The following is a 27,174-nucleotide window of genomic DNA, read 5'->3' as shown; positions in this document are numbered from 1 at the left end:
GAGACCCTCTAAGGACGAAGGTTCCTTTTTTCCCAATAAGTAGGGGAAAATACCTATTCTTGGCAGTCTAAGACATTCGCCAAATAGAACGATAAAAATAATGAATAAATACACTAAAACACAGGTATAGTTCAACTGGTATACATTTGTATGCTCTTTCTTTGATGATTGGTGTTCACTAAATATAACAGCTTTTACCACAAACTCAGTAAATTTAATATAAAGTAACAGGTCAACGTTTCTTCTATTGGCATAGCAATTTCTATTATCAGCAATGAGTTTGCTCTCTTTAGCAGCTAGACATGGAAGAAGAAAACTGGTAATGTATTGGTGCCAAATGCTGGTTGTTTATATCCTCCAGTAGTAAAATTCATTCATAATTATCGGCCGCACGCTCATCTCGCTTTACTCAATTTTGGAACAAACTTTATTGTTTATCAAATTGGCTTAAAACAAAACATAGATTTTTAGCCTTGGCATCAATTTTATGTGATGTAGACATATAGGCAAAAGCATTTAAACACATTGTAAAACAAATTTAACTTTTATGCGGCCAACAAAAAACAGACGTGAATGGCAGTTAGGGTACCCACCCGTGTACCCAGATATTGATATTATCATAACTTTTACCATTTTCGACCTATTTGAAGAATGTTGGCCATTTTGGAGAAGAGAACTTAAATGCTTTTTGTCCGCTGCCAAGATTTACATCTTTTGTCTTTTGTAATGCCTTAGAGTCGTAAGCAAAAGTCTATCAACCAGTTTCAAATATACAACTTGCTCTTTGCGGTCCTTACATGATATGTTTGTTTCATCAAAAAAATCATGGTGGTTGTGTACAAGACACGACCGGTCGACGTAAACTACGTAAAACCAAATCTATACACATAAGAATGAATTTTTGTCTGTCTGCCCTTATAGACTAGAAAACGGCATGAACATCTGTAGGGGTCTTTTGGAGCGATGAAGGTTCTTATGATGGTATTAAACCCTCCTCTTCTGGAAGGGGGCTCCCATACAAATGAAATACAAATTTCTGCTTTAATCGAAAATTAATCCAAAAATGGAATCAAAATTTGCAAATTTCGAATACTTAATCGTTTTTAATAATGTAAAAATATATAATTAATCAATGTTAGGTGAAACGAAGCTCGTCGGTTCTGGTTGTATAGTAGGGGAACTGTTCCGATCTCCATCTCACTGTACATATATCCATCTCATCGCTAAACAAAGAAATACGGCACCAAATTTGTCGCTTCTTTTTGTCCACACGCGTGCTCACTGCTGGAAAAAATCACAAAAATAATAAACAAACAAAATTCCTTTCCATTGCTTTGTTTTTGATAGGATGGAAATAGGAGCTATGAGATGAAGTGGCGAACCGTTCCCCTATATTAACAATATATTCCATCTCGTGAGTCTTCATATATGAATAATGGGCAGCACTGTCCTATCCAGCCGCTGGAGCCACCCCATTCAACGTTTCACAGTTGAATAATAGAAAATACCCTAAAAGTAGGCAATTATTTATGATTGAAATGCGCTATGTAGGAACGGGAATGGTTATGATTGTTTTTAAGAGCTTGGAAAGTATTGAAGTTGCAAATGGAAAACGGTTCTGTCAGCCACATAAGGGTTAAAATACTATGGTGTGGCTATCACTTTTGATATAATTCATGGTCTGCGTACAAATCTGAAGAAGCATTTGTATTTTTACTTTTTTTTAAAATAAATGCCATCGCCGGATATTTTGTTCGTATTTTTGCTTAAATAAAATCACATAGAATTGTGTGTGGTATCTTTTTAGGGTGTGTTTGATATGCTCACAAACACATTCTCTCGCTCGATTCCGAAGTGTGCTGCTGTCAAAGAAAACGAACAGTCCCGATTTTATTTAGTGAAACATAGAGCAAATACTGCATAAATTTGCTCTTTGTGGTGATAATCAAGTGTTGATAAAGTGTAAAAAGTAGTTTACGTACCTAATTTGTCGTGTCATACGCAATAAAGAGGTGAAACAGGCTATCCAAAAAAGTAAGTAACAGTTTGCTTTTCGTGCGCTGCTTTCTTTGGCAATGCAATAATAGCAAGGATTTCGTACGTGCAAATTTGTTTCGGTGATTAACACATCAGATCTTGCTACTTTTACACAAACAACATAGTCAAATGAAAGCTTAGACATGAAATTGTGTGATTGAATCATAATTATGTTCATAAATAGTGTATGTTTGCTGGAAAACGCAAATATTGTTGAGGGTGCCAACAACCGTCGCACCCTGCCAATGCCGTATTCTACCCTATGGAAGACAGGTGGCTAACTTAAATTGCGCCTGTGAAGGACGCTACTAGTAACGGCTTAATAAAATAATTGCCAGTTACCTAATTACAACCGCCGGCCAGTGATGAAACTGTGTGGAGGGGGTTTATCATCACTGGTAAAGCGACCAAATTTTCCCTCAAAACCAATCGCGTCCGATTTTAGAGTTGCCCGGTTGGTTTCGGAGCCAACCTCCCCAGTAGAAAATTACTTCAAAAATAACTAAGACGAAACGTACTACATTAAATAATCTCAACCAGTTTCACTTCACCGGGACCTCAAATAACAAGCACTATACAAATGATTTTAGTCTGCAGTGTTTCACAAGATCAAAAATACAACGGAGCTTTTATCCAGAATTTATTAGAGCTTTCAATTTACAGACACTAATGTTCTTCTCGCTTTCATCGTCTGCCTATCTCTTCGCTCCTACCATTCTACACCTTTCCCATTGATGCCTACTCGGTCCCTAGCCTCCTATCGTGTGTGTTCTCCTGGTGTGGTTCACTCAGCAAGAAAAACGTGCAGTGCGTTTGCTACGCATACGCCTCGACTATTGTGCTTCTTAATCGACCCTCAGCATATTTCTTACGGCGGTGCCGTGTCTTCGCCTAGCAACAGATATTGGCTATGTTGCGGCAGAAAATCACATGCGCATGGATTACAAAACAAGAGTACTCACTTTGTGAATGGACGCGACGACTAGTACGACGGCGCATCCATGTGGTGGATGGTACGGATAGCGGTAAATTACTCGCTGATCGCCGGCGGGTCGGCGGCTTGCCTAGATGCTGATGCTGCGACTACGGTTGGATTTTGCTGGTCTCCGGATCGGAAACTTACGGTCTCATACGATTGGCACGACGCGGCACGTGCGTCGATGTCCGTCGGTCGTCACCAACGGAGGGAAAAACGGTTGCTTTACTTTCTTCTTCTTCTACGGTGATGCCCTGCCTAGGGCGCGTTGATTGGCGATCGCGTCCCTCTTCCGGCGTGCCCCGGGAAAACCTCGCAAGCTGATGGTGGGGTCAAGAATGGCCTCGATGGTTCGATGTGGGTTGTCGGGCGTCGTAGCGGCGTGGTCACGGTTCTGTTTTTATTCACCAGCACACACGATAACACACCGTTCATAACCTTTGCACACACGACTTATTAGCTAAGAAACTCAAAGAAACTACCACGGCGCGAGAACACTTGGGCCACCCCTGCCTCTTCCACGGATCAGTTCAAAGTTTTATCTTTTTTTTTACAATGTTGTGAAAACTCATATGTGAATATGTACATTATGTGGAAGATATTGATTTGGAAAATGTATTGGAGGTACGAAGTTTCCCTTCGATGGGACTCGAACCCATGATCCTACAGTACGCTAAACTGGTGCTTTAACCAACTAAGCTACGCGTTCGTAGCTCCGTCGGCTTTCGCAACCTAGCGGCTACTGAATGAGCTCGAGATTCCCAAATTGAACGCATAGTCAAATCACTCGCAATCCATTTCTCAAGCCAACACTTCCACATGTGTATTGTACACGTCCACATTAGAGGAGCGTGAGTATTTAGAATCTCTGGCGGCTATACACATTCTTCATCAGCAACTGTACTGATCAAGTGAGGTTGTCCCCGGAAATAGGCAAATAACTTTGATGGAACTGAACCTGAGTTGCGTGCTCTTGCCTACGCAATGCGGTCGGGTCTGAGTTTGACGACCGACTGACAAATAGCTTACACAACCTCACTTGATCAGCACTTTGATTGAACTGAATGATTTATCACTAGTTTATTTGTGGACGCAGTAGCGCCCGTGGCAAGTGTTTTTTTTTTCAATCAAAATTTTCAACGTTTATTTACTGTGATTTTTTTCATCAAATGCTGTATCTGGTTGTCTAAGGTTGTCACTGGTTTTGTTTTCTGCATCTGATAATAAAAAAGAAGTGTCAAATATTTTATTTTTTGTGACAATTTCTCCGCGTGCTTCGTCTGGTCACCGCTAGTCACAAACAGGGCTATTATATTGATTATGATGATGATGATGATAGTAATGTAGCGGCCTTCCTTCACCGTGCGGTAAGATGCACGGCTACAAAGCAAAGGTATGCTGAAGGTGACTGGAAATAGAAAGTAAATAGCTGGGTTCGATTCCCAATTTTGTCTCGTCATTTTGAAAATTTTCTCGACCTCCCTGGCAGTACTGTAATTTCTCATTTTCAATGAGAGATGTCACGCGATGTTTACATATTTGCCCTTTTAATATCTATAGAAACGCGAAGAATGAAGTGCATGCTACAAAAATCTCAAAAAATATTTAAAAAATTTGTTCCATGACAGGGCATGACAGTGTGCAATATCTGCTTTATTTTTGTGTTTATTGTCACTTTCAACTCGGTGAATTAAAGGAGTATGATTAATTTATCGACTAGTCACTATTTTTCGCATATATCTATTAAAATAATTTTAATTTTAAAATAAAGCGTAACATCCTTTCATGACTGCCTTTCATGCGGAATTGAACAAATAAACCCACGATTCTTTCATTTGGTCGCCTGAAATAGAAAAAGGCGCTTTGCTCTTTGTCTTATGACGATCACGACCTTTTCCAGTACTGATCCCTGGGCATGAAAATAGTATTGTGATAGTCTCATGATGTTTAAATGAACGAGGTTCCAAGCGCCGATACAAAAAAAAACCTTTTTTTCTTTTCAAGCTTTTATTTAACAGATTTAATTGTTCACAAATCGTATCGAATATCTTCAACCCCATAACTGAGGATATTCTGTGCATCAAATGTACGTTTGAATTGATATGAAATGATTTCGGAATATCTAGGTAGATTAGCCAGGTAGTGAAAGATAAGCAGGCGACGGAATAAGCAGGCAAACGATTTAAAATAAGTTTTTTTGCAATTCCTGATCATAATATCTGGTTTACAGTTCGCCGTTGAGTCATAAAACGGCCTACTTTTCCATACCAACAAAATGGGTGCTTTAATGAACATTATACAACCCAAATGGGTTGCATAATATTCATTATAACACTCATTTGGGTGCTATAATGAAAAACCAACATCAGAACAGTAGTTACATGACTACATTTTGCTGAATTAGCTTGGGTAAGTGTTCAAATAGTGTATTATCTGCGTCGCGTAATAAATGAAATAGTTTGATGGACATGACATCAAAAATTTCCAAAAGCAAGTATATCTATCGCTTCACGGTTTATCGAACTATGCAATGTGGCACGGCAACATGGAATCTCTGCAGCAACATAATTTATTGGCAAGAATGATCATGTGGAGTAAATTCTGGAAGGAATTAGTACAAGTATAATTTTGGTACAGATTTATATTAAAGTCATATTAAAGTCCATTTTTCGTCATTGCAAAAAAAAAGGCGTCTGCAACTCGTGGCAAAACTCGATTTTTTTTTAGCACTCGTAGTATTCGAATTTAGTCGAATTTAGAAGAACTTGAATTCATAACATTTTCTCATACAATAAAAGTCGCAAACAAAGAATTGAAGCGCTAAATAATTGCTTTGTTTCTCATTTTTGTGATTTTTTTTAGCAGTGAGTGAGCAGGATAGCCTGTTTTGCGAATGTTATTGATATAGGAGTATGTTATTCATAATGGAACAAATACCCTATTTGGTGTTTGACATTCTGGTGAATGAAATTCGGGCGAATAACTTTAAATCGTTTATTACACACTCTTAGTAAAACATTTCTGGTAATTCTTTAACCACGACCACGATTGCCACCTACATACAAATGGGGAGTTCACTTTTCAAAAGCGTTTGATGTGTACCCACAGGTTTGCTGTTTGCGTCAGATGTGTACAGGTTTGCTGTTCTGGCACTGAGAGATAGTTTTTTTTTCTCAAGGTCAGGTTTATTGAATGAAGTACATTTTGGATATAACACTGGCACCACATCAATCATTTGGCAAAGCTCTTTATTATCTGATGGCATGAGATTGTACTTTGTATATTATGTATACAGTATTCTTAATCAGGCAATATATCTTTCCTGTAAATTTATCGCAAGTTAAGCATAATTGAATGCAAGAGACAACGTTTTTTTACGAAGCACAATTGCGCAATCATTTGCAAGCTTGTTTCCTGTACGGTGACATATCTTAAATCTGAGTTCCCGTTACGTAGACCCTATAACAAGCGGAATACAATTACATAAACTTGCTTACTTTTGTCGCCATCATCGCAAGACTTCCCACAACGATCCAAGCACAGAGACGCATATCGCGTTCGCGCAGTTATGTGTTGTTACATCAGTATGACAACCTTTTTGTGCGCCCTTGTCCAGCATCAACTCTTGAAACTTCCTCCAACCAACCAGAAATCAAACAAAGGCAAACAAAAAATATCCAGCCAAACCAGTTGAATCCCGGACGAAGAAAGATATCCACCTATGCACACCACATCTTCTTCGAGCATTGCCAGGGTAGGCACTTTTGCAGGCAGAGGGATACTGAGAAAACAATGGCTATCGCGTTTCGTTTTATCGCAACTAAACTATCGGAAGAGATTTTTCAACGCGATTCATCCAACTAGCAAGCAACTAGCATAGTCGTCTTTCTCCACTCGTTAATCACTTGACAATGGTTTCGCAACATGGGAGAGTAATCGCAATTTATTCTCATAAATAGTTGGTGCAATAAAAGATACGTTCCTTTCATGTGTTTTGCAGGATGCATGGATACGTCAGGTACTATTTTGAAAATAAATAGCATTACAGCGAAAAGAATCTTGGATGCTAAATTATCTCGTGTTAGATGACTTTCACCATACAGAATTCTGCGGTCTTTTTGCTGCTATTCGCGCATCATATATGTACGTTTACCGTCTGAATCTTGTCAACATCGGGTTGGAAACCAGCCACAGCTGTTAATTCATTGATTATAAAAGTAAGAACTAAGCAAACATAAAGTAGTAAACGAAAATAAATTTCTCTTTGAGCTTTATTTAGTGGAATGTCTTCTCCTCTCATAAAACGACTCACTTTTACTATTAAATAAACTCCTTGATTTTAGCTTTGTGAATAATTATTTATCTTGTCCTTCGTTATTAATTCAACTTCGAATAATGTAGCTACCCATCTGCAATTCACACCCTAACTTTTCGATATTTTCTTATTCTTTTCAGTTTTGTTCGTCACGTGTATCACCCTCGAAGCCAGAGGACCACTATCGGGCCGTATGCCGGGCGTTAGCTACCGAAACCCTAGAATTAAGAACGTTCCTACAGCGGGTATGCCAAGGCGATGCCGAGGTGCTCCGACTCAAGGCCCAAGCGGAAACCTCCGGCAAGGTGCTGGAGAAAATCCACTTCAACGATTGGGTGAGTTTCTTCACTATTCTTTGTCACCGTAGAATGTTAAGGTCTATATTAAAAATATTGACTTATTTACTGGCGATTTGATCTTACTTTAAAATCAAAGCTTATGGAAAAATCTGCTGGATTTTTATTTATTATTATATCCCATACTAACGTTTTGATATTAAAGTACAGTGACCATACGGTATCCTAAAGAAAAACATATCCTCCTTTTTCGTTAACAATTGGATGTCTATTTTGCGCTACATCAATTTTTGAAAAGTTTTTTACTTGATCTTGCTAAATCAAATATTACAACAGAGATTCATTCGCAAATAGAACGTCTGATTATATGCTATGTCAAACAATTGTCCGTCCGTACATATCCGCGTATAAATAATCAGTGTTATAAAATACATAATTCCTTACCATAGTTGCTTCTCCCTTGGATTATTTGACGTCTAATTAGGCCCTTTTGGTTTGTCAGTACTTGAAATATAGAAAAGTACGTCAAATAAATAAATTAAAATTATTTACCTGAAAAGGTCACAAAACGGACGCAAAACAGTTGTCCGTAAAAAGGTTTTTTAGAAAGTTTGTCCAGTAAACATTGATGTGTCAATTTTTCAAAATCTAATGCTTGCAGAGGTTTGTAGGAAAAGTTTATCTAGTAGTTACAAGTACTGTAAAGTGATTAATAAATCTTTCTAGAAAATTTGATTAATTTTTAGCACCAAAGTGCTCGTTCTGTAGGAAAATGTTTGTTTCACATAAAAAAAATCACGATAGTCCGAAATAGCCAGTATTGGTAGTCGATCGAAATCCTCGATAAAGCTTGTGATACAAAACATTCAAAGAACAAAATCTCTTGAAACTGCTCCCAAATTTGTCGTAAGCCGAAGTTCACTGTCCGTCACAACCGGGGGCAACTTTAGATTTAAATTAAAATTAAACGGAAAAAACACCAAATTGAAACAGAAAGTTGCCATCCAACTATCAACAAGGCACCCGAATGGTAATAGCAGTTTGACAGTAGTTTACGTAATAATTCTTGTTTCAACATGTTAAATGGAGCACCCGATTTGTCAAAAGAAGCCCCGCACGACGGTATGCTAAGGCCAATTTTGGTCCAAAATCGGACAGATGCCAGTCCTTTTATATTTTTTTACAGCGAAACTTAAGAAACGATACAAAAGAAAGACGAAGGGAGAAAGAAAAAAGAAGATAGAAGAAGAAAAAAAGAAAGAAGGAAGAAAGTAGAAAGTAGGAAGAGAGATAAAGGAAGAAAGAAGAAGAAAAAGGGTAGAAGGAAAAAGAAAAAGGGTGGAAGGAAGAAGAAATAAGGTATATAGGAAAAAGGTTGAAGAAAGAAAGAAGGCGGAAGAAGGATAGGAGAAAAAGGAAGGAAGGATTATTTTTTACCTTTTTCATATACTAAGGCTACGTAAATGCTATATGTTCGCTCCCAAAAACCTTTTTTTTAAGGCCCATCAACAAATTGGGGCGATGTCTGTGTGTGCGCGCAAAAAGTTTCTTGGCACTTATCCCTAACCGATTTGCTTGCAAAAGATTGTATTCAACGTGAAATCCTTTTTTTAACTTATTTTTAATTCAAGGCTCAAGCGCCAGCAGGCTCAAGCGGAGCCGTTATTTTATTAATTTTACAGTCATGATTGTCGTCTTAATGTATAATATTAATCTTGGGGAGCCGAAAGACTCGCGGCTTGGTCGAGGTTAAGGAGTACAAGAAAAAAAAAATGGATAGGATGGGGTCTAGGTGGCAATGTTGTGGCATGTTCATTGCTGATTAACGAGGTGTAGACAGGGATAAACTGTAATGATACAAACAAACGATTTTTCGAGCGAAGCTGGTGGGAACAAGGTGGACATGGCCTTACAAGAGACAGGGGGTTCAGACAAAGAGATTGATTCGTTTTAAGAAATTATATACAAGAACCATGTAGTCTAGGTCAAGCTTACCCAACACATCTCTGAGGTCTTCCTTTTCTGGTTTCCCTCGGGCCCGGAGGGATGCACATAAATCGGACCTGGCAACATCGTATTTAGGACAGCTCCAGACAACGTGGTTGATGTCTTGGTAACCTGCACCGCAGTCGCATCGATTGCTTTCGGCGAGCTCTATTCGATAGGAGTGTGCGTTTAAAGAGTAGTGATTGGACATTAGGCGACACATTACCTTGATAAAGTCTCGACTAATTGCCAATCCCTTGAACCAAGGTTTCTTCGATACATGTGGGAGAATAGAATGTAACCAACTCCCAAAATCTTCTTCATCCCATTTCCGATGCCGACTGAGTTGACGAACCATTGCGAAAAATCTGTTAAAGGCGATTTTGCGCTCATACATATCGCCTTCCATAGCGCCCACCTTGGCAAGTGAGTCCGCTTTCTCGTTACTCGGAATCGAGCAATGTGAAGGGACCCATACTAAGGTGATAGTGTAAAAGCGATTCGAGAGAGCATTCAATATGATTCGTATTTCACTCAGGAAATACGGTGAGTGCTGCACCGGCCTCATTGAACGAATAGCCTCTAAAGAACTGAGACTATCCATAAAACTGAAATATTTATCAGAGGGAAGAGAGGCGATTCGCTCTAACGCACAGTGTATAGCCGCTAATTCTGCGATATATACGGAACAAGGGTTTTGAAGTTTATGAGCGGCGCTATGAAGATTGTTAAAGACACCGAAACCAGTGGATTCATTTGATTTTGACCCGTCGGTGAAAAACCTTTTATCACAACTAACATGACCGTACTTGCTTGCAAAAATTGGTGGTATGCACACCGATCGATGTGGATCTGATATTCCATGGATCTCTTGTTTCATGTTCAGGTCAAAAACTACAGTATATCTGGAGGAGTCCAGGTAGCAACCACGATTGGGAACATTCAAAGAAGGACCAGTCTCCAGGCTCATGTAGCAGTAGTACACTGTCATAAATTTTGATTGGAAGTTTCGTTCGATTAGCTTCTCAAAATTCTCAATGACCAATGGGTTTAAAACCTCACACCCGGATGAGGAACCTGAACGACAATTCCACGAAACGATCTGATAAAGGAAGTACTCCCGCAAGTACCTCTAGACTCATTGTATGAGTCGAGTTTATACAACCCAACGCGATACGGAGACAACGATACTGGATACGTTGGAGTTTTAACAGGTGCGTTTGCGCGACGGATTGGAAACAAAAACTACCATATTCGATAACCATCAGAATCGTTTTACGATAAAGCTTTATCAGATCTTCCGGGTGGGCTCCCACCATGTTCCGGTTACAGTCCGCATGAAGTTGATTCGTTGTTGGAATTTCTGATACAGATGTCTAATGTGCTTACCCACGTGCCTTTCGAGTCGAACCACACCCTAAATATTTATGTGAAAGGCCTTGAGCGATTTTCTTACCCTCAGGGTGAAGCTCTAATTTTGCCGGCTTATGCTTCCTAGAAAATACAATCAGTTCAGTTTTCTCCGGAGAGAATTCGATACCTAGCCGAATAGCCCAAGTAGACAAATTGTCTAAAGTATCTTGCAATGGTCCTTGCAGATCGTCTGCCGCTGTTCCTGTAAAGGAGACGACGGCGTCATCCGCAAGCTGTCTAGGCGTGCAATTTTCCATGAGACATCCATATATCGATATCTCTGACGTAAAAGTTGTAAAGAAGGGGGCTTAGGCATGAGCCCTGGGGGAGACCCATGTAACTAATTCTTGAAGTTGTCGAGTTTCCATGAGAAAAGCTCATATGTTTCTCAGACAACAAGTTATACAAATAGTTGTTCAATATTGGTGAAAGTCCACACTCGTGGAGTTTGTCTGAAAGGACGTCAACGCAAACTGAGTCAAAAGCCCCCTTAATGTCCAAGAAAACTGAACCCATTTGCGCTTTTTGATAATAGGTCAGTTGGATCTCTGTAGTAAGCAGCGCAAGACAGTCGTTCGTTCCCTTGCCTCTGCGGAATCCAAATTGAGTATCTGATAGAAAGCCGTTCGATTCAACCCATTTGTCGAGCAAATTAAGAATCATCTTCTCAAACAGCTTCCGTATACACGACAACATCGCGATTGGCCGGTACGAATTGTGATCCGAGACAGATTTCTCCGGTTCCTTTATGGCGATCACTCTTACCTGTCTCCTTGGTAATTGAGATTTCGATAGGCAAGTGATCACTACCATGGGGATCCTGAATCACTTTCCACGTACAATCCAATGTTAGTGAAATCGAACAGATTGAGAGGTCAATTCTACTTTCGAGTCCTGAAGATGTTACACGTGTTGCTTCCCCATTATTCGAATATGTCAAATTTAATCAGCCACACATGTCATAAATCAAGGATGAACGGTTGTCATCGGTAAGTTCCCCCCAGACTGTGCCATGTGAGTTAAAATCTTCTAGGATCAACCGTGGCTCAGGCATTGCTGAGCAAATAGTCGTAAGGTTTCTGTGTCGAACAGAAGCATTCGGCGGTATGTACACAGAGGCTATGCTTAAGCTTTTACCTCGTATGGTGACATGGCAAGCGAAATCCTTTTAATTGTGTTTCTACTGCCTTTATCCAGTATTTTGCGGTCGGTAATGGCGGCGTAAGTACCCTCCAGTCTGACATTCAAGAGGTAGAAAACATTGGAACTCATCTAGTTTGCAATGGATTATTGAAATTTGACAACAAACGTCAATTATCATGAGCAAAATCAAGGATTTCCATTTGGATTTGTTCACCCAAAAAAATCTGCACGTTGTTTCCACCTAAAAAAGTACGTAGATTTTTTCCACCTGAAATTCACGTAACTTTTACCTGGTTTTTCGATAGAATTTTCATTCTACGTGAAAATCAGGTAAGTTCTACCTGAGTTTTGGATATAATTCACCGGACACGTAAGTTCCACCTGAATTTTCTGAGGCATTTGCAGTTACGTGTGCACGTAAAATGTACCTGAAAATTCAGGTGGAAATAACGTTTAGATTTTTGGAGTGTTCTTATATTTATAAATGCTTCAATTATCTACATATTTTCTCATTTTCAGACGTACGACAGGCCAAACAAGAAACGCGTTGAAGGCATCTTCTGTATAATTTTCTCAGGATATGTTTTCTCTATTTTATATGGTAGCCTTCTCATTTTCTTGCATGAAGAAGCAACCGATAAAACCTTGAATACAACTAGAAATACTATAATAAGAGATCGGCGAAGACGTCATCTTGTTTCCAATCGAACCATCAAAAGCGGTTCCAATTCGACTTGCTTACTTTTTGCATTCATAAGAAGCAAGCAAAAAGTTCAAGTGATGCCGGTATTATTTTCACTATTTCATGCATTTTCATACGTTACCATTTCGACAGTTTTTCACTCCGCCGGTCTCTGGTTATAGGGTGGCGAAATACAACGAATATTATTCATGTCCATCGCAAATAAGTGTGCTTATCGTAAATAAAAGAGTATTTCATTGCGTATGCCAAAAAAATATTCTTTCTTTGGGAGAATTATGTACGTATTCTTGGAAAAATAGTAAGACTTATTCTATTAGTAGAGTATCTTGAGGTTGTTCAAATTAAGTGAGAATAGACGTCCATTTGAATAACATAAGCTGGTGTGGGCTCTAAAGTTTTCTGAAACATTCCCCATTCGTTGCATAACTTTGCAGTTAATGTCTTTATGTCACAAAATCAGTGCAATCACATAATTATATTCAGATGAAAACCTGATGGTCACCTAGCCCAGTTGGAACTTTCTCATAATCTACATTAAACCTTACTGCGGAAGTGGTGTCAAATGCCGATGAGCTATATATCATCGTTTATCTGTTTAAAATCGTATTCATATACATAAAGGGAATTAAACGGTTTTGTGACTTGAAGATATCACTTGCATAAATATATTTCGGATGTTCTATAAAGGCAAAGTTCTTGGAGCCTCATCCAAAGATCTAGAGAAAAATATTCAGAAGTCGTTTATTAAGCGGCTCTTCTTGGCCCTAAGGTCTTACATCATCTTGGTTTGGCCTTTTTTATGCCTGAAAATGAAAAAAATATTTATGGATGAAATTCGTCATCCAAATTCAAGTCCCATTGGGAAAGCTTGTTTTCGTTCAAAGCTGGGACGTTCAAAGTAGTTGACGTTTGTTGTTCTTCGAATTTTTCATTATCCATTGCAAACTAGATGAGTTCCAATGTTTTCTACCTCTTGAACGTCAATCTGTACGGAACTCACGCCGCCATTACCGAGCGCAAAATACTGGATTGTAAATTATAAAAATAGTATTTTTGCCATAACTTGTGAGCCCATAGCCTAATCTAGCCTATACAGATCCTAAAAGTAAACAATGAGATAGAATTTCCCAGTAACTCATTAAAAGAAGTATTTTACTAAAGAATGGATAATTTTCCAATTTGTTGTATCTAACAAAATGGTGAATTTGAGCAGAATGTTCTTCGTGGATTTTAAAGCTTAAGAATTGAACATGATGCAAGGTATTTTATAGCGGGGTCCCACGACGTACCCAACTGATTCGTTGGTTAAATGTTGCGTAAAATATGCTTTTTCAAAATTACTAAACATAAAACACTGGACGGAGCTATTATTACTTTCTTAAGAATCTGTCTCATTTCCCGAAATTGTGTTCAATTACTATAGTGAAAGTTCAATAACTATAGAAGTAAAGGAGCCAAATTTTTCCAAAACACAAATATATCATTTCTAGGCTGTTTGAACTCCCCACAACCCTCCTCTTATGAAAAAAGTACAAAATTGAATCAAAAATTTATATTTTGATACTTTTTTTTACACGCTTATTACGCTTTAATTTTTTAAGATCATCAATGCAATCTAGAAACAGATTTTTAGAATAAGAAAGAATCTATAACAAATACCAAAAATATTCCAGCGGTGATGGTACCAATGTTTTTTTTTTTCAAACTGCGAACAGGATCAATTTTCAATAGCGAAAAAATAGACACCATTCCCCGTCGAATTTAACCTCTTGCGAGCAATTCAGATAATGCCAAGTAGCAAGAAGTGTGTCTCTCATTTTTTATACACTCACATACGCACGCACACATACATACATACATACACACATACAGACATCACTACTATTCGTCTTGTTAAGTCGATTGGTATAGGGTCTCAGAACCTTCTATCAAAAGTTCGGTTTTGGAGTGATCCTTAGTACTTAGTATACGAGAAAGACAAAAAATTATCCAATCATTTGATGGAATTACAAAACATCAATAGCTAATGACTGTATTTACTTCCATATTTTTCTAAATCTACAACGTACGTACTGAGTTTTCAAACACGCCGGACTGTCGTATTACACCTTCATTCTATTTTTACATTTAAACATCATTTACTCATGATACAATTAACCAAAGTAGTTGCGCTGGATGCGAAATGTCTACCCATTTCAAATATTATAATCAAATAAATGATGAATTAATTGGTAGCCTCTGTGACGCGTATGTAGAAGCTGATACCAAGTTGCGTTGGAAAAAGCCATGCCGCGAGGATAGCTCCTGATCCCAGTGCAGTGTAGGGTAATTCAAGTAGCATACGTTACTGCCCGCCTGACAGCTATAATCTAGGTGCGGTTAGTATGTGGTGCAATTTCAATCTTTCTCTTAATAACTACCGTCTGAGTCTGGGTTGCAAGCAGTCAATTTCTAGCGCGGTCGGTGACTACTTCAATAAACGCAAAACAGATATATGTGTGAGTTTGGGAACATGCTGGTGCTACTGTTCAATCGCCCACGTGAGTGTTTTTCATAGGCAAGTTAATCGTACCAATGAGTCAGACGCCGCTCAACCGATAGGAGGATTATGCACCGTAGTCGTCGTCTTGCCGCAGCCGCTAGTTGACTCGCTGTGCGGATAAAAGTGACAGCTTTCAGCGAACTTAATTGCTTGTTATTGGGAATTAAGCTTGTTTCGCACGAATGTTTTGAAGCAGGATTGAATTGAGCTAATTGCGATATGATGGGTGAGAGCAAATGTGTTGCTAATTTAGAGAATGGTACATTGATTGACACGCAAGGGTTTTTGATTGGAAAATGGTGACACTCAAGTATGATCATCCATCGAAGGTCATCATCGTTGAATATAAATGTGTACAAATAGCACAAAACAATTAATGACGTTTTTGGGTGTTATATACCAATTGACTTGATATTATGCTGAGTACATTATAATAAGAATCTAGCAATTTTGCAGATGCCCAGATTTGGATAGGATCTCATACTGTAAAACAGTGTAAAACAATCTAATGTCCGCGGGTTGTATTTGAAGTTAATACTAAGCCATTTAATTCCACTTATGGATTTTAACTTGAAAATACGTATTTCATCATCAAAAAATCATCAACCAAATAATGCAATTTTCTCAAAATTATAGATTATAATTAAACTACTTCGCATCTTATATCCGGAATGCTCTAGTTGTTCCTTCGTTTTATAAGTGATTAAATGACCGCTTCTAAACTAATATTTTCCTAAAGTGGACGACCGGTCAGCGGCTTCCGTTGCACACTTTATGGGCCAGCATTAAAATGAGTAATTTGCTTACGGTGCATTCCGAAAGTCGAACAATTTTTATTCTCTTTTTGTACCGAATGCCACACGTCTATGATGGTTAATTAGGCACCCGTGCCCTGGATGATTTTTTTATGTAGCATGATGAACCTCTAATATTTTAATTCGTTTTCATTCGTTCCAGCTACCTGTTAGGCGCTGATATGGAGAATGATATATAAACATTTGAAGTTACTGCCTGTAAAATAGGAAAAAACTGATGGGTCTTTAATCTGTGAGTGCACAAGAAAAACAGCCAATCAGAAAAAAGTGCGGCTGTTGAAATGAATAAAAACTAAAATGTGATCGCTCGGTGAGGGTCTCCAGTTAGCCTTGCGAGCAAAGGCGTAGCATTACCAATCCAGGAGATGGCGAGTTCGATTCTCGGTCCAGCCTAGGATGCTTTCGAGTGGGAAACATTCTCGACTCCCTGGGGGTAGTGTATCCATTGTACTTGCCACACAAGATACATACATAGGGGCATAGGGGCGGGCATAGAAAAGCTTTCATTAACAACTGAGGAAATGCTAATGGAATACTATGTTGAAAAGCAGACCAAGCTCCAGTTGAAAAGTAGAGCCATTGAAGAATAAGAAGAAGATTGCTCGGTTACCTTCATTCCAAGTTTTTTACCTTTAAATATTTGTAAAACCACCTATTGGCCGAATTGGGCGAATTTAGTCAGACTTGCTAGTGTTAATTTCAACGAATAACGTCGTGTATTTAAGTGTTTTATGTATGTATCGTGAAGAGGAGATGCAGAACTTGTTATTAGATATCAATCAGAATTATTATGTTGAAAAGTTCTACTCCTTATGACAGGAAGAACAAAATTCCGCTGCTAGGGGGTCCACTATTGTGCATTTTACCCTACATAATGAAAATAATAGCCAAACACAAAAAGCTACAGTTTTGATGTTTGCAAAATATGGGGGCATGTTATACCGTTTTACCCTATTTTATAAACGCTTGCATTAATCAACATTTCCACTATTACCCTTCGTTGAATTCAATGAAGACTTGAGTTGGTGGCATCTACTGGAGAATACTAGATCGATGCCGAATTTTCTTAGTCGAGGGCGTAGTTGGTGATGTGTAGATCATATGGGACCGAAACTCTTTTTAGTGGCTCATCTATCGGTGTCAGCGTTGTAAGTCCATTTCGTCGTAGGGTCCTTCCCTTCTTATTGATGATCGCTCGTAGTCCTCTGCTGGTATCCGTTGATATCCGCTGTTGCCAAAATGTGTTGTATCCTTCTTTTTTCCTTCTTCGCTCAGGGGTATCGTCTGCATTCTGTAGATCATGTGATGAAATGCTGCCATTGTATGTTGATACTAATGGTTCGATGTATATGGGATGACTCTATGTTCGTGTTCGTGAGCTTCCTGTAGATTTCGAAGCTCAATGTTGTATTTGCTTCCCTGATGACCAGTAGTTTCAAGAAAGGTAGTTTACTTCATGATATACGAATGCAAAACTGGCAGCTTGACTAAGAAACCTCGCAGTTAATAACTGTACCGTCCGCTATCTACACCCCACCATAGATAGTACGCAACACTTTCCTTCCGAAAACTCCCAGTGTGCGTTGGTCCTCCACGAGCAACGTCCAGGTCTCGAGAGAACTAACGGTTTAATAAACGTTTTAAAGATAGTCAATTTGGTACGGCGGCAAACTCTATTCGATCAGAGCCTTTTGCGAAGTCCAAAGTACGCACGATTTCCTGCCATCATGCGTCTTCGAATTCCTTTGCTGGTATCGTTATCGTAAGTACACGAATTCTTCAACCACCTCGATTTAGTCACCACCGATAGCAACTCCTGGTGGGTGGCTTACATTGACCTCTCTTGTGCCTCTTCCTGTCATGTATTTCGTCTTCGACGGGTTGATGGCTAGTCCAATTCGTTTAGCTTCGCTGTTCAGTCTGATGTAGGCTTCCTCCATCCTCTCAAAGTTACGTGCAATGATATCAATGTCGTCGGCGAAACCAAATAACTGGACGGACTGCGTGAAAATAGTACCACTCGTGTCAATCCCTGCCCTTCGTATTACTCCTTTCAAAGCGATGTTGAATAGCAGACACGAAAGACAATCACCTTGCCGTAACCCTCTGCGCGTTTCGAAGGGAATGCCCCTGAAACTCAGTTATCCGATTGTATCATATGCGGCTTCGAAGTCGATAAATAGATGATGTGTGGGCACGTTGTATTCGCGGCATTTCTGCAATACCTAGCGTACGGCGAACACCTGGTCTGTGGTAGAGCGTTCACCCATAAATCCCGCCTGGTACTGCCCCACGAACTCTCTTGCAATTGGTGTTAGTTGACGGCATAAAATTTTGGAGAGTGCCTTGTAGGTGGAGTTCAGCAATGTGATTGCGCGGTAGTTGCTACAATCCAACTTATCGCCCTTTTTGTAGATGGGACACACGACACCTTCCATCCACTCCTGCGGCAGAACCTCATCCTCCCAAACATTGGTAATCACCCAGTGCAGCGCTCTAGCCAGTGCCTCACCACCGTGTTTTAACAGCTCTCCTGGTAGTCGGTCAACTCCAGGGGCTTTGTTGTTTTTCAGCCGGCCGATCTCCTCCTGGATTTCCTGGAGATTCGGAGCCGGAAGTCGCATATCCTGCGTGCGTGTTGTCTGCCATATCGCCATTCAGGTGCTGTTCGTAGTGCTGCCGCCACCTTTGGATCACCTCATGCTCGTTTGTAAGAAGGTTCCCGTTTATGTCCTTACTCATATCGGGCTGTGGCACGTGGCCCTTACGTGAACGGTTCAACTTCTCATAGAACTTTCGTGTGTTATTAGCGCGGTACAGTTGCTCCGTCTCTTCACGGTCTCGATCTTCCTGCTGGCGCTTTTTCCTCCGAAAAATCGAGTTTTGTCTTTTCCGCGCCTCTTTGTATCGTGCCTCGTTCGCCCTAGTGTGGTGTTGCAGCAATCTCGCCCATGCTGCATTCTTCTCCTCAACACTGCTCACATTCACCGTCATACCAGTCGTTTCTCTGATCCGGAGCCACCGTGTCTAGTATATTCGTCGTTCTGTCCTTTTGATGTTTGTCCCTCACCCCTTCATCCATGCTGGTAGTTGAGGATGGATTCAATAGTCTTTGAGTTATGAATCGCCGTGCATATTATGTACAAGACAAAATGACCCATTCTCACCTCCTATACCCATTGTCAGCCCCGATGACGGTAAATCAAAAATTTATCAACAAGTTTTGATTCATTGATTAAAATCCGCCATTATGCATTTTTGTCCGAGGTACCCCATGGGCCCGGCGAAGGTACCCCCAGGGGTACATGTACCCCAGGTTGAGAACCACTGATCTAGACCAACATTTAAAAAGGGTGTAACAACCTAATTTTATTCATTTTGATTCTTCGTCTACATTTGGTACGTAGACGAGGAATCAGAAGGAATAGATTTTGGCTGATACACCCTTTTTAAATGTTGGTCTAGACATGGCAACAGTTGCTACTCCGTGATTGATCAGAGCTAGTGTAAGTTGTTGTTATTTTCGAAGGACAGTCAGTCAGGAAAAAAGGGGAGTTCAGTGTGTGTTTTCTCTTGTTTCGGACAGCAGAACGATCGCCGGATCTACATATATATTGTCTTCTTCATCGCGCGGCCGGTTAGTTAAGTTATGGGTCCTGTACACCTCCGGTGGTGCAAAGGGCCGACTTGAAAGATCTCCATCCTGAGCGTTGCCCGGCTTAGAGGTGTGCGCCGGTCAGATATTCCTCGGCGGCGGCGTTTGCCAGAATTTTGGCCGGCGGCGGCGGCGTTTTCGGCGTCACGCCGAAAGTCATTTTACCCGGCGGCGGCGGCGGCGGCGTGAATCGGCGTGGCGATTTTTTCATTACGTTTTCCTAAGATTTTTTTTAAAATTTTTTCGGGTTATTTTCAAGACATTAAAAGATGTTTTTTTTATTTTCGCATGAAAAATCTAATGAACTTTTCCAGAAAAATCTGGAGGAAAACCAAAATTTGGAAAATCTTTTCGGATTGTTCGAAGTTTCTAGAAATCTTTGGAATTCCCAAGAGAAGCTCTTTTGAATTCCCAAATACAATTTTTTGGAATTTCAGCAGAAAATTTGTCGCAATTTACTTGAGAAACTTCAGAATTTTTGAAAAACTACGGAAATTTATGAAAAAGTCTTGTTGAGTTTCTATTGAGTATTATTCCAAATTTGTACAGAACATTATTGATAATTGTAGTAGAGTGCGGCTGGTTGAATGGATGTTTTACCGTTGGCTTTCTCAATCTAGAATAATAAAGACGGCTTGTTTGGCATGGCCAACGATAAAACAGTCAATTCTTGAGAATTTTCGCGGGAGACTCTAAGGAGTTTTCGAGAACAATTCTCTGGAAGGTTCAGGAGAAATTCTCCATAAGTGTTACTAACGACTGGAAAAAATGTTGCATTAACGATCTGGTCCGTAGACTGAGAAAGCCAGATCCTTAATGCATTCTCCGTAAGTTTAACGGAAACTTCTTTAAAATTTTCGCGGAGGATTGTTCAAAACGATTCAACGAAAAATTGTTCGAAATTCTTGGAATTCTACGGGAAATTCTTTGTACAGTAGACGTTCGATAACTGCAAGTCATTTAACTACAATGCTTTTAACTGCATTTCGAAAGTTACATCAGTTTTGCATTTATCGAACAGCTGAGCTTCAAAACTATGTCAAAATCGATGATCACTGCATAGCGGTGAACAATCAGATGCACTTCTATTTTGACGACGTCTGACAATTGTTTGACGTCTAGAATGCGTCATGTTACAGTTATCGAACGACTAGTGTATTGTCCGTAAGAAATTCTTTGGAAATTCCATTGGCCGAAAGCCGTATGTCTGAACTGGTAATTTGGCCGAAAAAGTCGTTATCCCTAACAGGTCGTTTTGCCGAATAGGTCATCAACCCAAAAATGCCGATTGGCCGATATGAATAGGTCACCGGCCGTTTGACAGAATAGGTCACTTGTCCGAAAATATCGTTTAGGCCAACAGGTCCGAGAACAGGTCTTACTGCCAAATGTCAATAACTGAATGGGTAATTTAGTCCATAATATCCATCCGTTTGGCCTAATGACATTTACGTTGAAAAGACTGTTGAACGAAATTTCGTAACCTCTCTACTTTTAAGTCAATACTAACATTTAAGTCAAAAGCCATCTAACCAAACCCCATTAAGCAGAATTGAACGTTTATCCGAAACTGTTATCAGGTCAAAAATGGTCCGACCAAAAATGTATTTTTACCAAAAACGACATACAGCCGAAATGGACATTCAGCCGAACTGGTAATTTGGCCGAATCTTTTTACCAAATAGATCATTTTACCGAAAATAGTTTTTGGTAGGAATGGTAATTTGGCCAAAAAATGTCCTTTCTGCAAAACAACCTTTCTGGCCGAACGGCATTTTCTGTCAAATGACCTATTCGGATAAACGTCTTCTTTGGCAAAATGACCAATTCAGCCGATCGACACTTTTCAAAGAAGGTTGCAGAAATGACATTTAAGGGCCAAATGACTCTTTCTGCCAAATACCATTTTTTACCAAATGATGTATATTCGGTCAAACGACTTTTTCACCCGAACGGCATTTTGAGCTAAATGACCTGTTAGGGTAAACAACTTTCTTCAAGTCCGTCCAAATTTTCCTTTTGGCTGTACATCGCATTCGGTCAAACTACATTTTCGGTCAAACCAGTTTTGATCTGATAACAGTTTCCGTTTTGCTAAATGGTACCTGGCTAGATGTCTTTTGGCCTAAAGTCTGGTGTTGACCTTAAAATAGAGAGGCCACGAAATTTTGTTCAATGGTCAATTGTCAAAAAGACCATTTCGCCAAACAAGTGGCCATTAGACCTGTGCGCCGCCGCGCCACGCCGCCGCCGCCGACACTTTTTGGCATACGCCGACGCCGGTTAAGGTGTCGGCGGCGCGCCATACGCCGGTTGCCACCACGCCGCCGAATTTCGTATTTCACGCCGATAATTGGCCAACACATAAATCACAATATGCAGTTCTTTTGCATCTGCAAAACCAAGGTTACCTATCAGGCATTAATTAAATAGCTATTATAACTTTAGCAGATTTGTTTACTATCTCTGTCACTTTTACCCGCATTGGCATGTTAAATGTTAGGTCATCTAAGGTCATCTTCTTGGCTACAGACCTACAAATCAACAAGCGTAGCGATGAACTTCTGATCTCATATGTAACTTCATGTGGAATAACCTCATTCTGGTCGCATTGGGTGGTTCATAATCTTTTTGAAGGTTTGAATTTAATATATCTTAATTGGTCTAGTGCTTATATTCGTGGCTACAAGTCAACACTATGAATGTTGGATTTGGATTCCCAGTCTGGTAGAATTTTTCCAAACTTCCCTGGGCATGGAGTATCATTGTGATAGCTTCGTGATATACGATGCAAAAGCTACAGCACGATGGGGCATGTGACCTACCAAATTGAACATTTCCTTCACTCCTCCTTGTACTTAAATTGCCAGAAATGTTTTGAAAAAAAAAAACTGGTTTCGATTTATATTGATAAAAAAGTTTCAAAGAAATTTCTTTGTTTTCCTGAAATAACTTCCGAAGTAAGTCCTGGAGGAAGTTCTGAAGAAATACATGAAGAAAATTCTTAGTTTTTGGGACTTTCTGGATTTATCCCCGTATTTCAGGAGGATTTTCTGAAGGAATCCCTTGAGAAAATTTTGAAGGAATTCTTGGAAGAATGAGCAAAGAAATTATTCAATAAATTTTAAAATGTTGGTAATTTCTTTGAGTGCCTTTGGAAATGGCTCTAGCAATTCGAAATATCCTAAAATGCGTCTTAGAATTTTGAAAGGAAATGGCGGAGAAAGTTCCGAAGGAATTACTAGATGAATTACCAAGGCAGAGCAGAGACACTTGCGCGAAGCCCGCGGGATAGAGGTAATCTCCTTTCAACAGTGTAATCAAACAGACTAATAAAATACTTTATTTTGATAAACAATTCCCATATAAATTTTCTTGTTTTTCTTGAAATAATTTACGAAGGAAGTCCTGGAGGAAGTTCTGCAGGAACATATAAAGAAAATTCTTAGAGTCTTGAAGAATATCTGGATCTATCTCCTTTGTAATTTCTGGAGGATTTTCTAACGGAACCCCTGAAGAAAATGCCGAAGAAATTCTTGGAGGAATATTCAAAGAAATTATTTAAGAAATTTAAGAATATCGGTAATTCCTTTTGAAGGAAATTATATCTGATATATGAAAATTCGTCCTAGAATTTTGGAAGGAAATGGCGGAGAAAATTCCGAAGGAATTACTAGATGAATTTCCGAGGAAATGGAATATCTTATGGAATACATGCAAAAGCTCGTGGAGAAGTTCCAGTGAAATTGCTGAAATTTTGAAGGCATTTTTAGAAGTATGTAGGGCAAGTGCACCGGTTTCGGCCACCTTAGTGCCTAATTTGGGCAACCCTGAAAAATCCCTGAAAAGCTGTTTTATTTTCGGAGTTTTGGGAGAAATTGGGCAAATTAGGAACATGGCCAAAAATGGTACAGTTACCTATGTATTTATGCAGTTATCCACCATCCTGGCTTGAGTCTTGCTCTGCATACGCTTCCACCAAATAGTACAGTCGAGTTTAATCACCATTCTGCTTTCAATGCATTGCTGTATGAAGGGCGAAATCGGAAGTGGCAAACCCGTAAGCAGAGACACTTACGCGAAGCCCGCGGGATACAGAGAATCTCCTTTCAACAGTGTAATCCAACAGACTAGTAAATAGATTCGCAATCCTTTTTGAGCTTTCCGAGAGATGGCTTCTTTAAGGAAGGGCGCGTAACAGCCTTTACAATTGAGGGGAAGTGTACCCATCTACATGGGTAGAATATTTTAAAAATGTTTCAAAAAGAATTTCCGAAGAAAGTCCTGATGGATTTGTCAGCATTAATCTTAGAAGAAATTTTGAAGAAATTTCCAGAAGAATTCTTCAAGAAATTTCCTATGGTCCTAACAAGTTCTGAAGCAATTCCCGAGGGAAATTTCAAAGAAAAATCTGGTTCCATTTGTGGAAGTTTTTTCCCGATTCCCGAAGATTCCCGATCGAATTTCTGACGGAATTTTTAAAGGTTTACTAGAATGAGTTTCTTGATGACTTACCGAAATAATTCCTAAATATATTTCTTAGGGAATTATTTGAGGTATTTACGAAAAAAATTCTTTGAAATTTTCAAAGGAACTCATGCAGTAAATTCCCAAGAAATTCTTGAGTAAATCCAAATATAGACCGTTCCGATAATTATAAATACTTTTTGTTTATTGAATGATTCAAAAAAATTCAAATAATTTACTGTTTTATGGTTACATATAGCCTAACATTCTAATGTTCTAAATTCTATAAGTTCTATAATTTTTCTTTCGCAATGTTTCGAGGATTTTGCACTACGTGTTTTTCTTACTTATTACTTAAAAATGTTCATCAATATCACTACTCAATCCATTCTATCTGGTTTTTTACTCATTTAACAAGCATTATAGATTTTAAAATTTAAATAATTGCTATCGGACGAGAATTAGAACAATTTCAAATTTATAGCGATTAGCCCTAAAAAACACTAAAAATTATTCCGAGCTCTCGTTTTCACCAATGCAACCATTTTTTTAGTTTTTGGAGCAATGTGGTCTGTGTCATAGTGTCCAAATAAAACTCCAAGATAAGCTGTACGTGAAAATCGTCTGATTTGTCTAATGATAATTATTCATTTTCGAAATATTTTTGTGGTTTTTCGAAATTTTCAGGTCATTGAAATTATTTTCCAGCCAGATCTCGTCGTTAATGCGGAAAGGCAGACATTATTATGCGTCTGTATTGAAAATTATATTATACTTTCTTTTCTAGGTAATTTACCAAAAAACACGTTCCAAAAATAACCCATCCTGTGCAAAAAAAAAAAAAAAATGTCAAAAATCTAAGCTTCATATTTTTCTAATTTTAAGCAAAAAAGGAATACATCACGTGAAAGAGTAGGATGTAATTTCTAGGAGGTATCGACATTTTTCTTGAATAACAAACGGTATTTCAATTGGTGACTTTTTCTTAGTGTAATTATAATTATCGGAACGTTTATATCCGCAATTTCGATATTTTGGGAGTTTTTCTTGGCGTCTTGATTCTAGAGTCAAAATTGAGTTTGTTTTACTGCTGTCCGGATTTTCTGAGAAATTCTTGGAGAAATATAGAAATTTTTATTTATATTCTAATAGCTACTTGTTTGGAAAATCCATTCAAAATTCCTTTGTAAGATTCATTCAGAATTCCTTAGGATATTCCCTCAGAAATTCATTTTAAAATTCTGTTCGAAAATCTTTTCCGATTTTTCAAGAAATGAGTCAGAGATCCCTCCAGGAATTTCTTTGAAAATCTTTTTGAAAAAGCCACCAGGAATTAATTTGGACATTTATCCAAAGATTCCCTCCGGAACCCTATAGAACTTTCTTAGGATTTTTTTTTTCAGTGAACCATACAAAATTCCTGCAGGAATAATTCCGGAACGAATTCTGATTTGGAGAAATTTTTAAAGGAATTTTCGAAAAAAAGGTATTTGAGTGTTAAACTTATTTTCAATCAAAAAACACTTAAACGATATACGAAATTCCTGAAGATTTTTCAAAAGAATTTCAGAAGATACTCCCGAAAGAATTCTTAAAGGAAATTTCTGGAAGAGTTGCTAAATGAATTTCCGGAGGAACGTCCGAAGGAATTCCTATAGGAAATTCGGAAAGAATTCCTGGAGAAAGTTCCAAATAAATTCCAGAGAAACATTTCGAAAATATACGAAAAATAACTTTTTAGAGTTACCGAATAAATTCTTAGAGGAATTACTGGAAGAATTTTTATTAGAAATTCCCGAAGAATTTAAAATAAATCCTAAATCAAATTCCGAAGGTTTTCTTCTAAAAGGAATTCCGAATGTATTCCTAAAACAGTGTCCGTAGGTATTCCTGTAGAAATTCTTGGAAGATTTTTCATGGGTATTTTCTAAACAATTCTTAAAGGAATTCCTAAACAAGTTTTCGAATTCCCAATTCCCAAAGGCTCCGTGATAGAATTTCCGAAGCAATCCCTAAACTTATTTCTAAGGAAATTCCTGAAGGAACTTTTGGAGAAATTTCGAAACGAATTTCCGAAGAAATACCCAAATAAATTTTCAAGGGATTTCTTGGAAGGAAGTTCTGAAGGAATGCATGAGGGAAATTCTAAATCAATTCTTAGAATTCCTTTTCTGAATTTTCTGAGGAATATCTTGATGAATTTCCAAACGAATTTTTGGATTTATAATCGAATTACTTTCCAATGAGATACCAGCTATAGCTATTAGGATGTTCACCCCATCAGTCTGACTATAGCTAGCAATTGTACAAAACAATCTTAAATTCATAAAAAGCATCATATGCTTGCAGCGTAATTTGAGAATGGGTCATCGCTCTCACCGGCAGCTTGTAGGTCGTAGAGCAAAATCGTTCAAAAAGGTCTCTTATATTTTAGTCTTCTAGGCCTCAGATACATTCACTCCATTATACAAGCACTATAAGTAGTAGTATGCTCAAAGTTCTTCACGCCGATTCACGCCGCCGCCGCCGCCGCCGAATATTGCTTACGGCGTGACGCCGCCGACGCCGCCGCCGCCGGTGTAAAAATGGCCTTACGCCGCCGCCGTTCTCAAATACTTCGGCGCACAGGTCTAGTGGCCATTTCTGATCATATTACCCGTTTAGTACGAGGTTCAGTCATTGAAATTTGGCCGTATGACCCCGTTTGGCCAATAACATTTTTGGCCAAATGCCCATTCTGTCAAAAAACTATTTCTGTTAAATGGCATTTTTGGGCACTGTCACTTTCGGTCTTATTGGAATGGAATGAAACTTACCAAGGATTTT

General features: G+C 38.8%; 1 protein-coding gene across 8 annotated transcripts in view; it reads left to right on the top strand.

The window, feature by feature from the left end:
• Positions 1-27,174, top strand: part of LOC134213020 (protein spire) — a 575,819-nt gene that overhangs the window by 356,282 nt on the left and 192,363 nt on the right. For all 8 annotated transcript variants that reach the window (XM_062691477.1, XM_062691476.1, XM_062691474.1 and 5 more), the window contains one exon: positions 7,469-7,663. In XM_062691477.1, coding sequence (XP_062547461.1) covers positions 7,469-7,663 — 195 coding nt within the window. The remainder of the gene's footprint in view (positions 1-7,468; positions 7,664-27,174) is intronic.

This window comes from Armigeres subalbatus, chromosome 2 (genome assembly GCF_024139115.2).
Source record: "Armigeres subalbatus isolate Guangzhou_Male chromosome 2, GZ_Asu_2, whole genome shotgun sequence".
NCBI classification, from domain to species: Eukaryota; Metazoa; Arthropoda; class Insecta; order Diptera; family Culicidae; genus Armigeres; species Armigeres subalbatus.
Note: the sequence above shows the minus strand (reverse complement) of the source record. Positions and strands in the feature narration are given on the sequence as shown.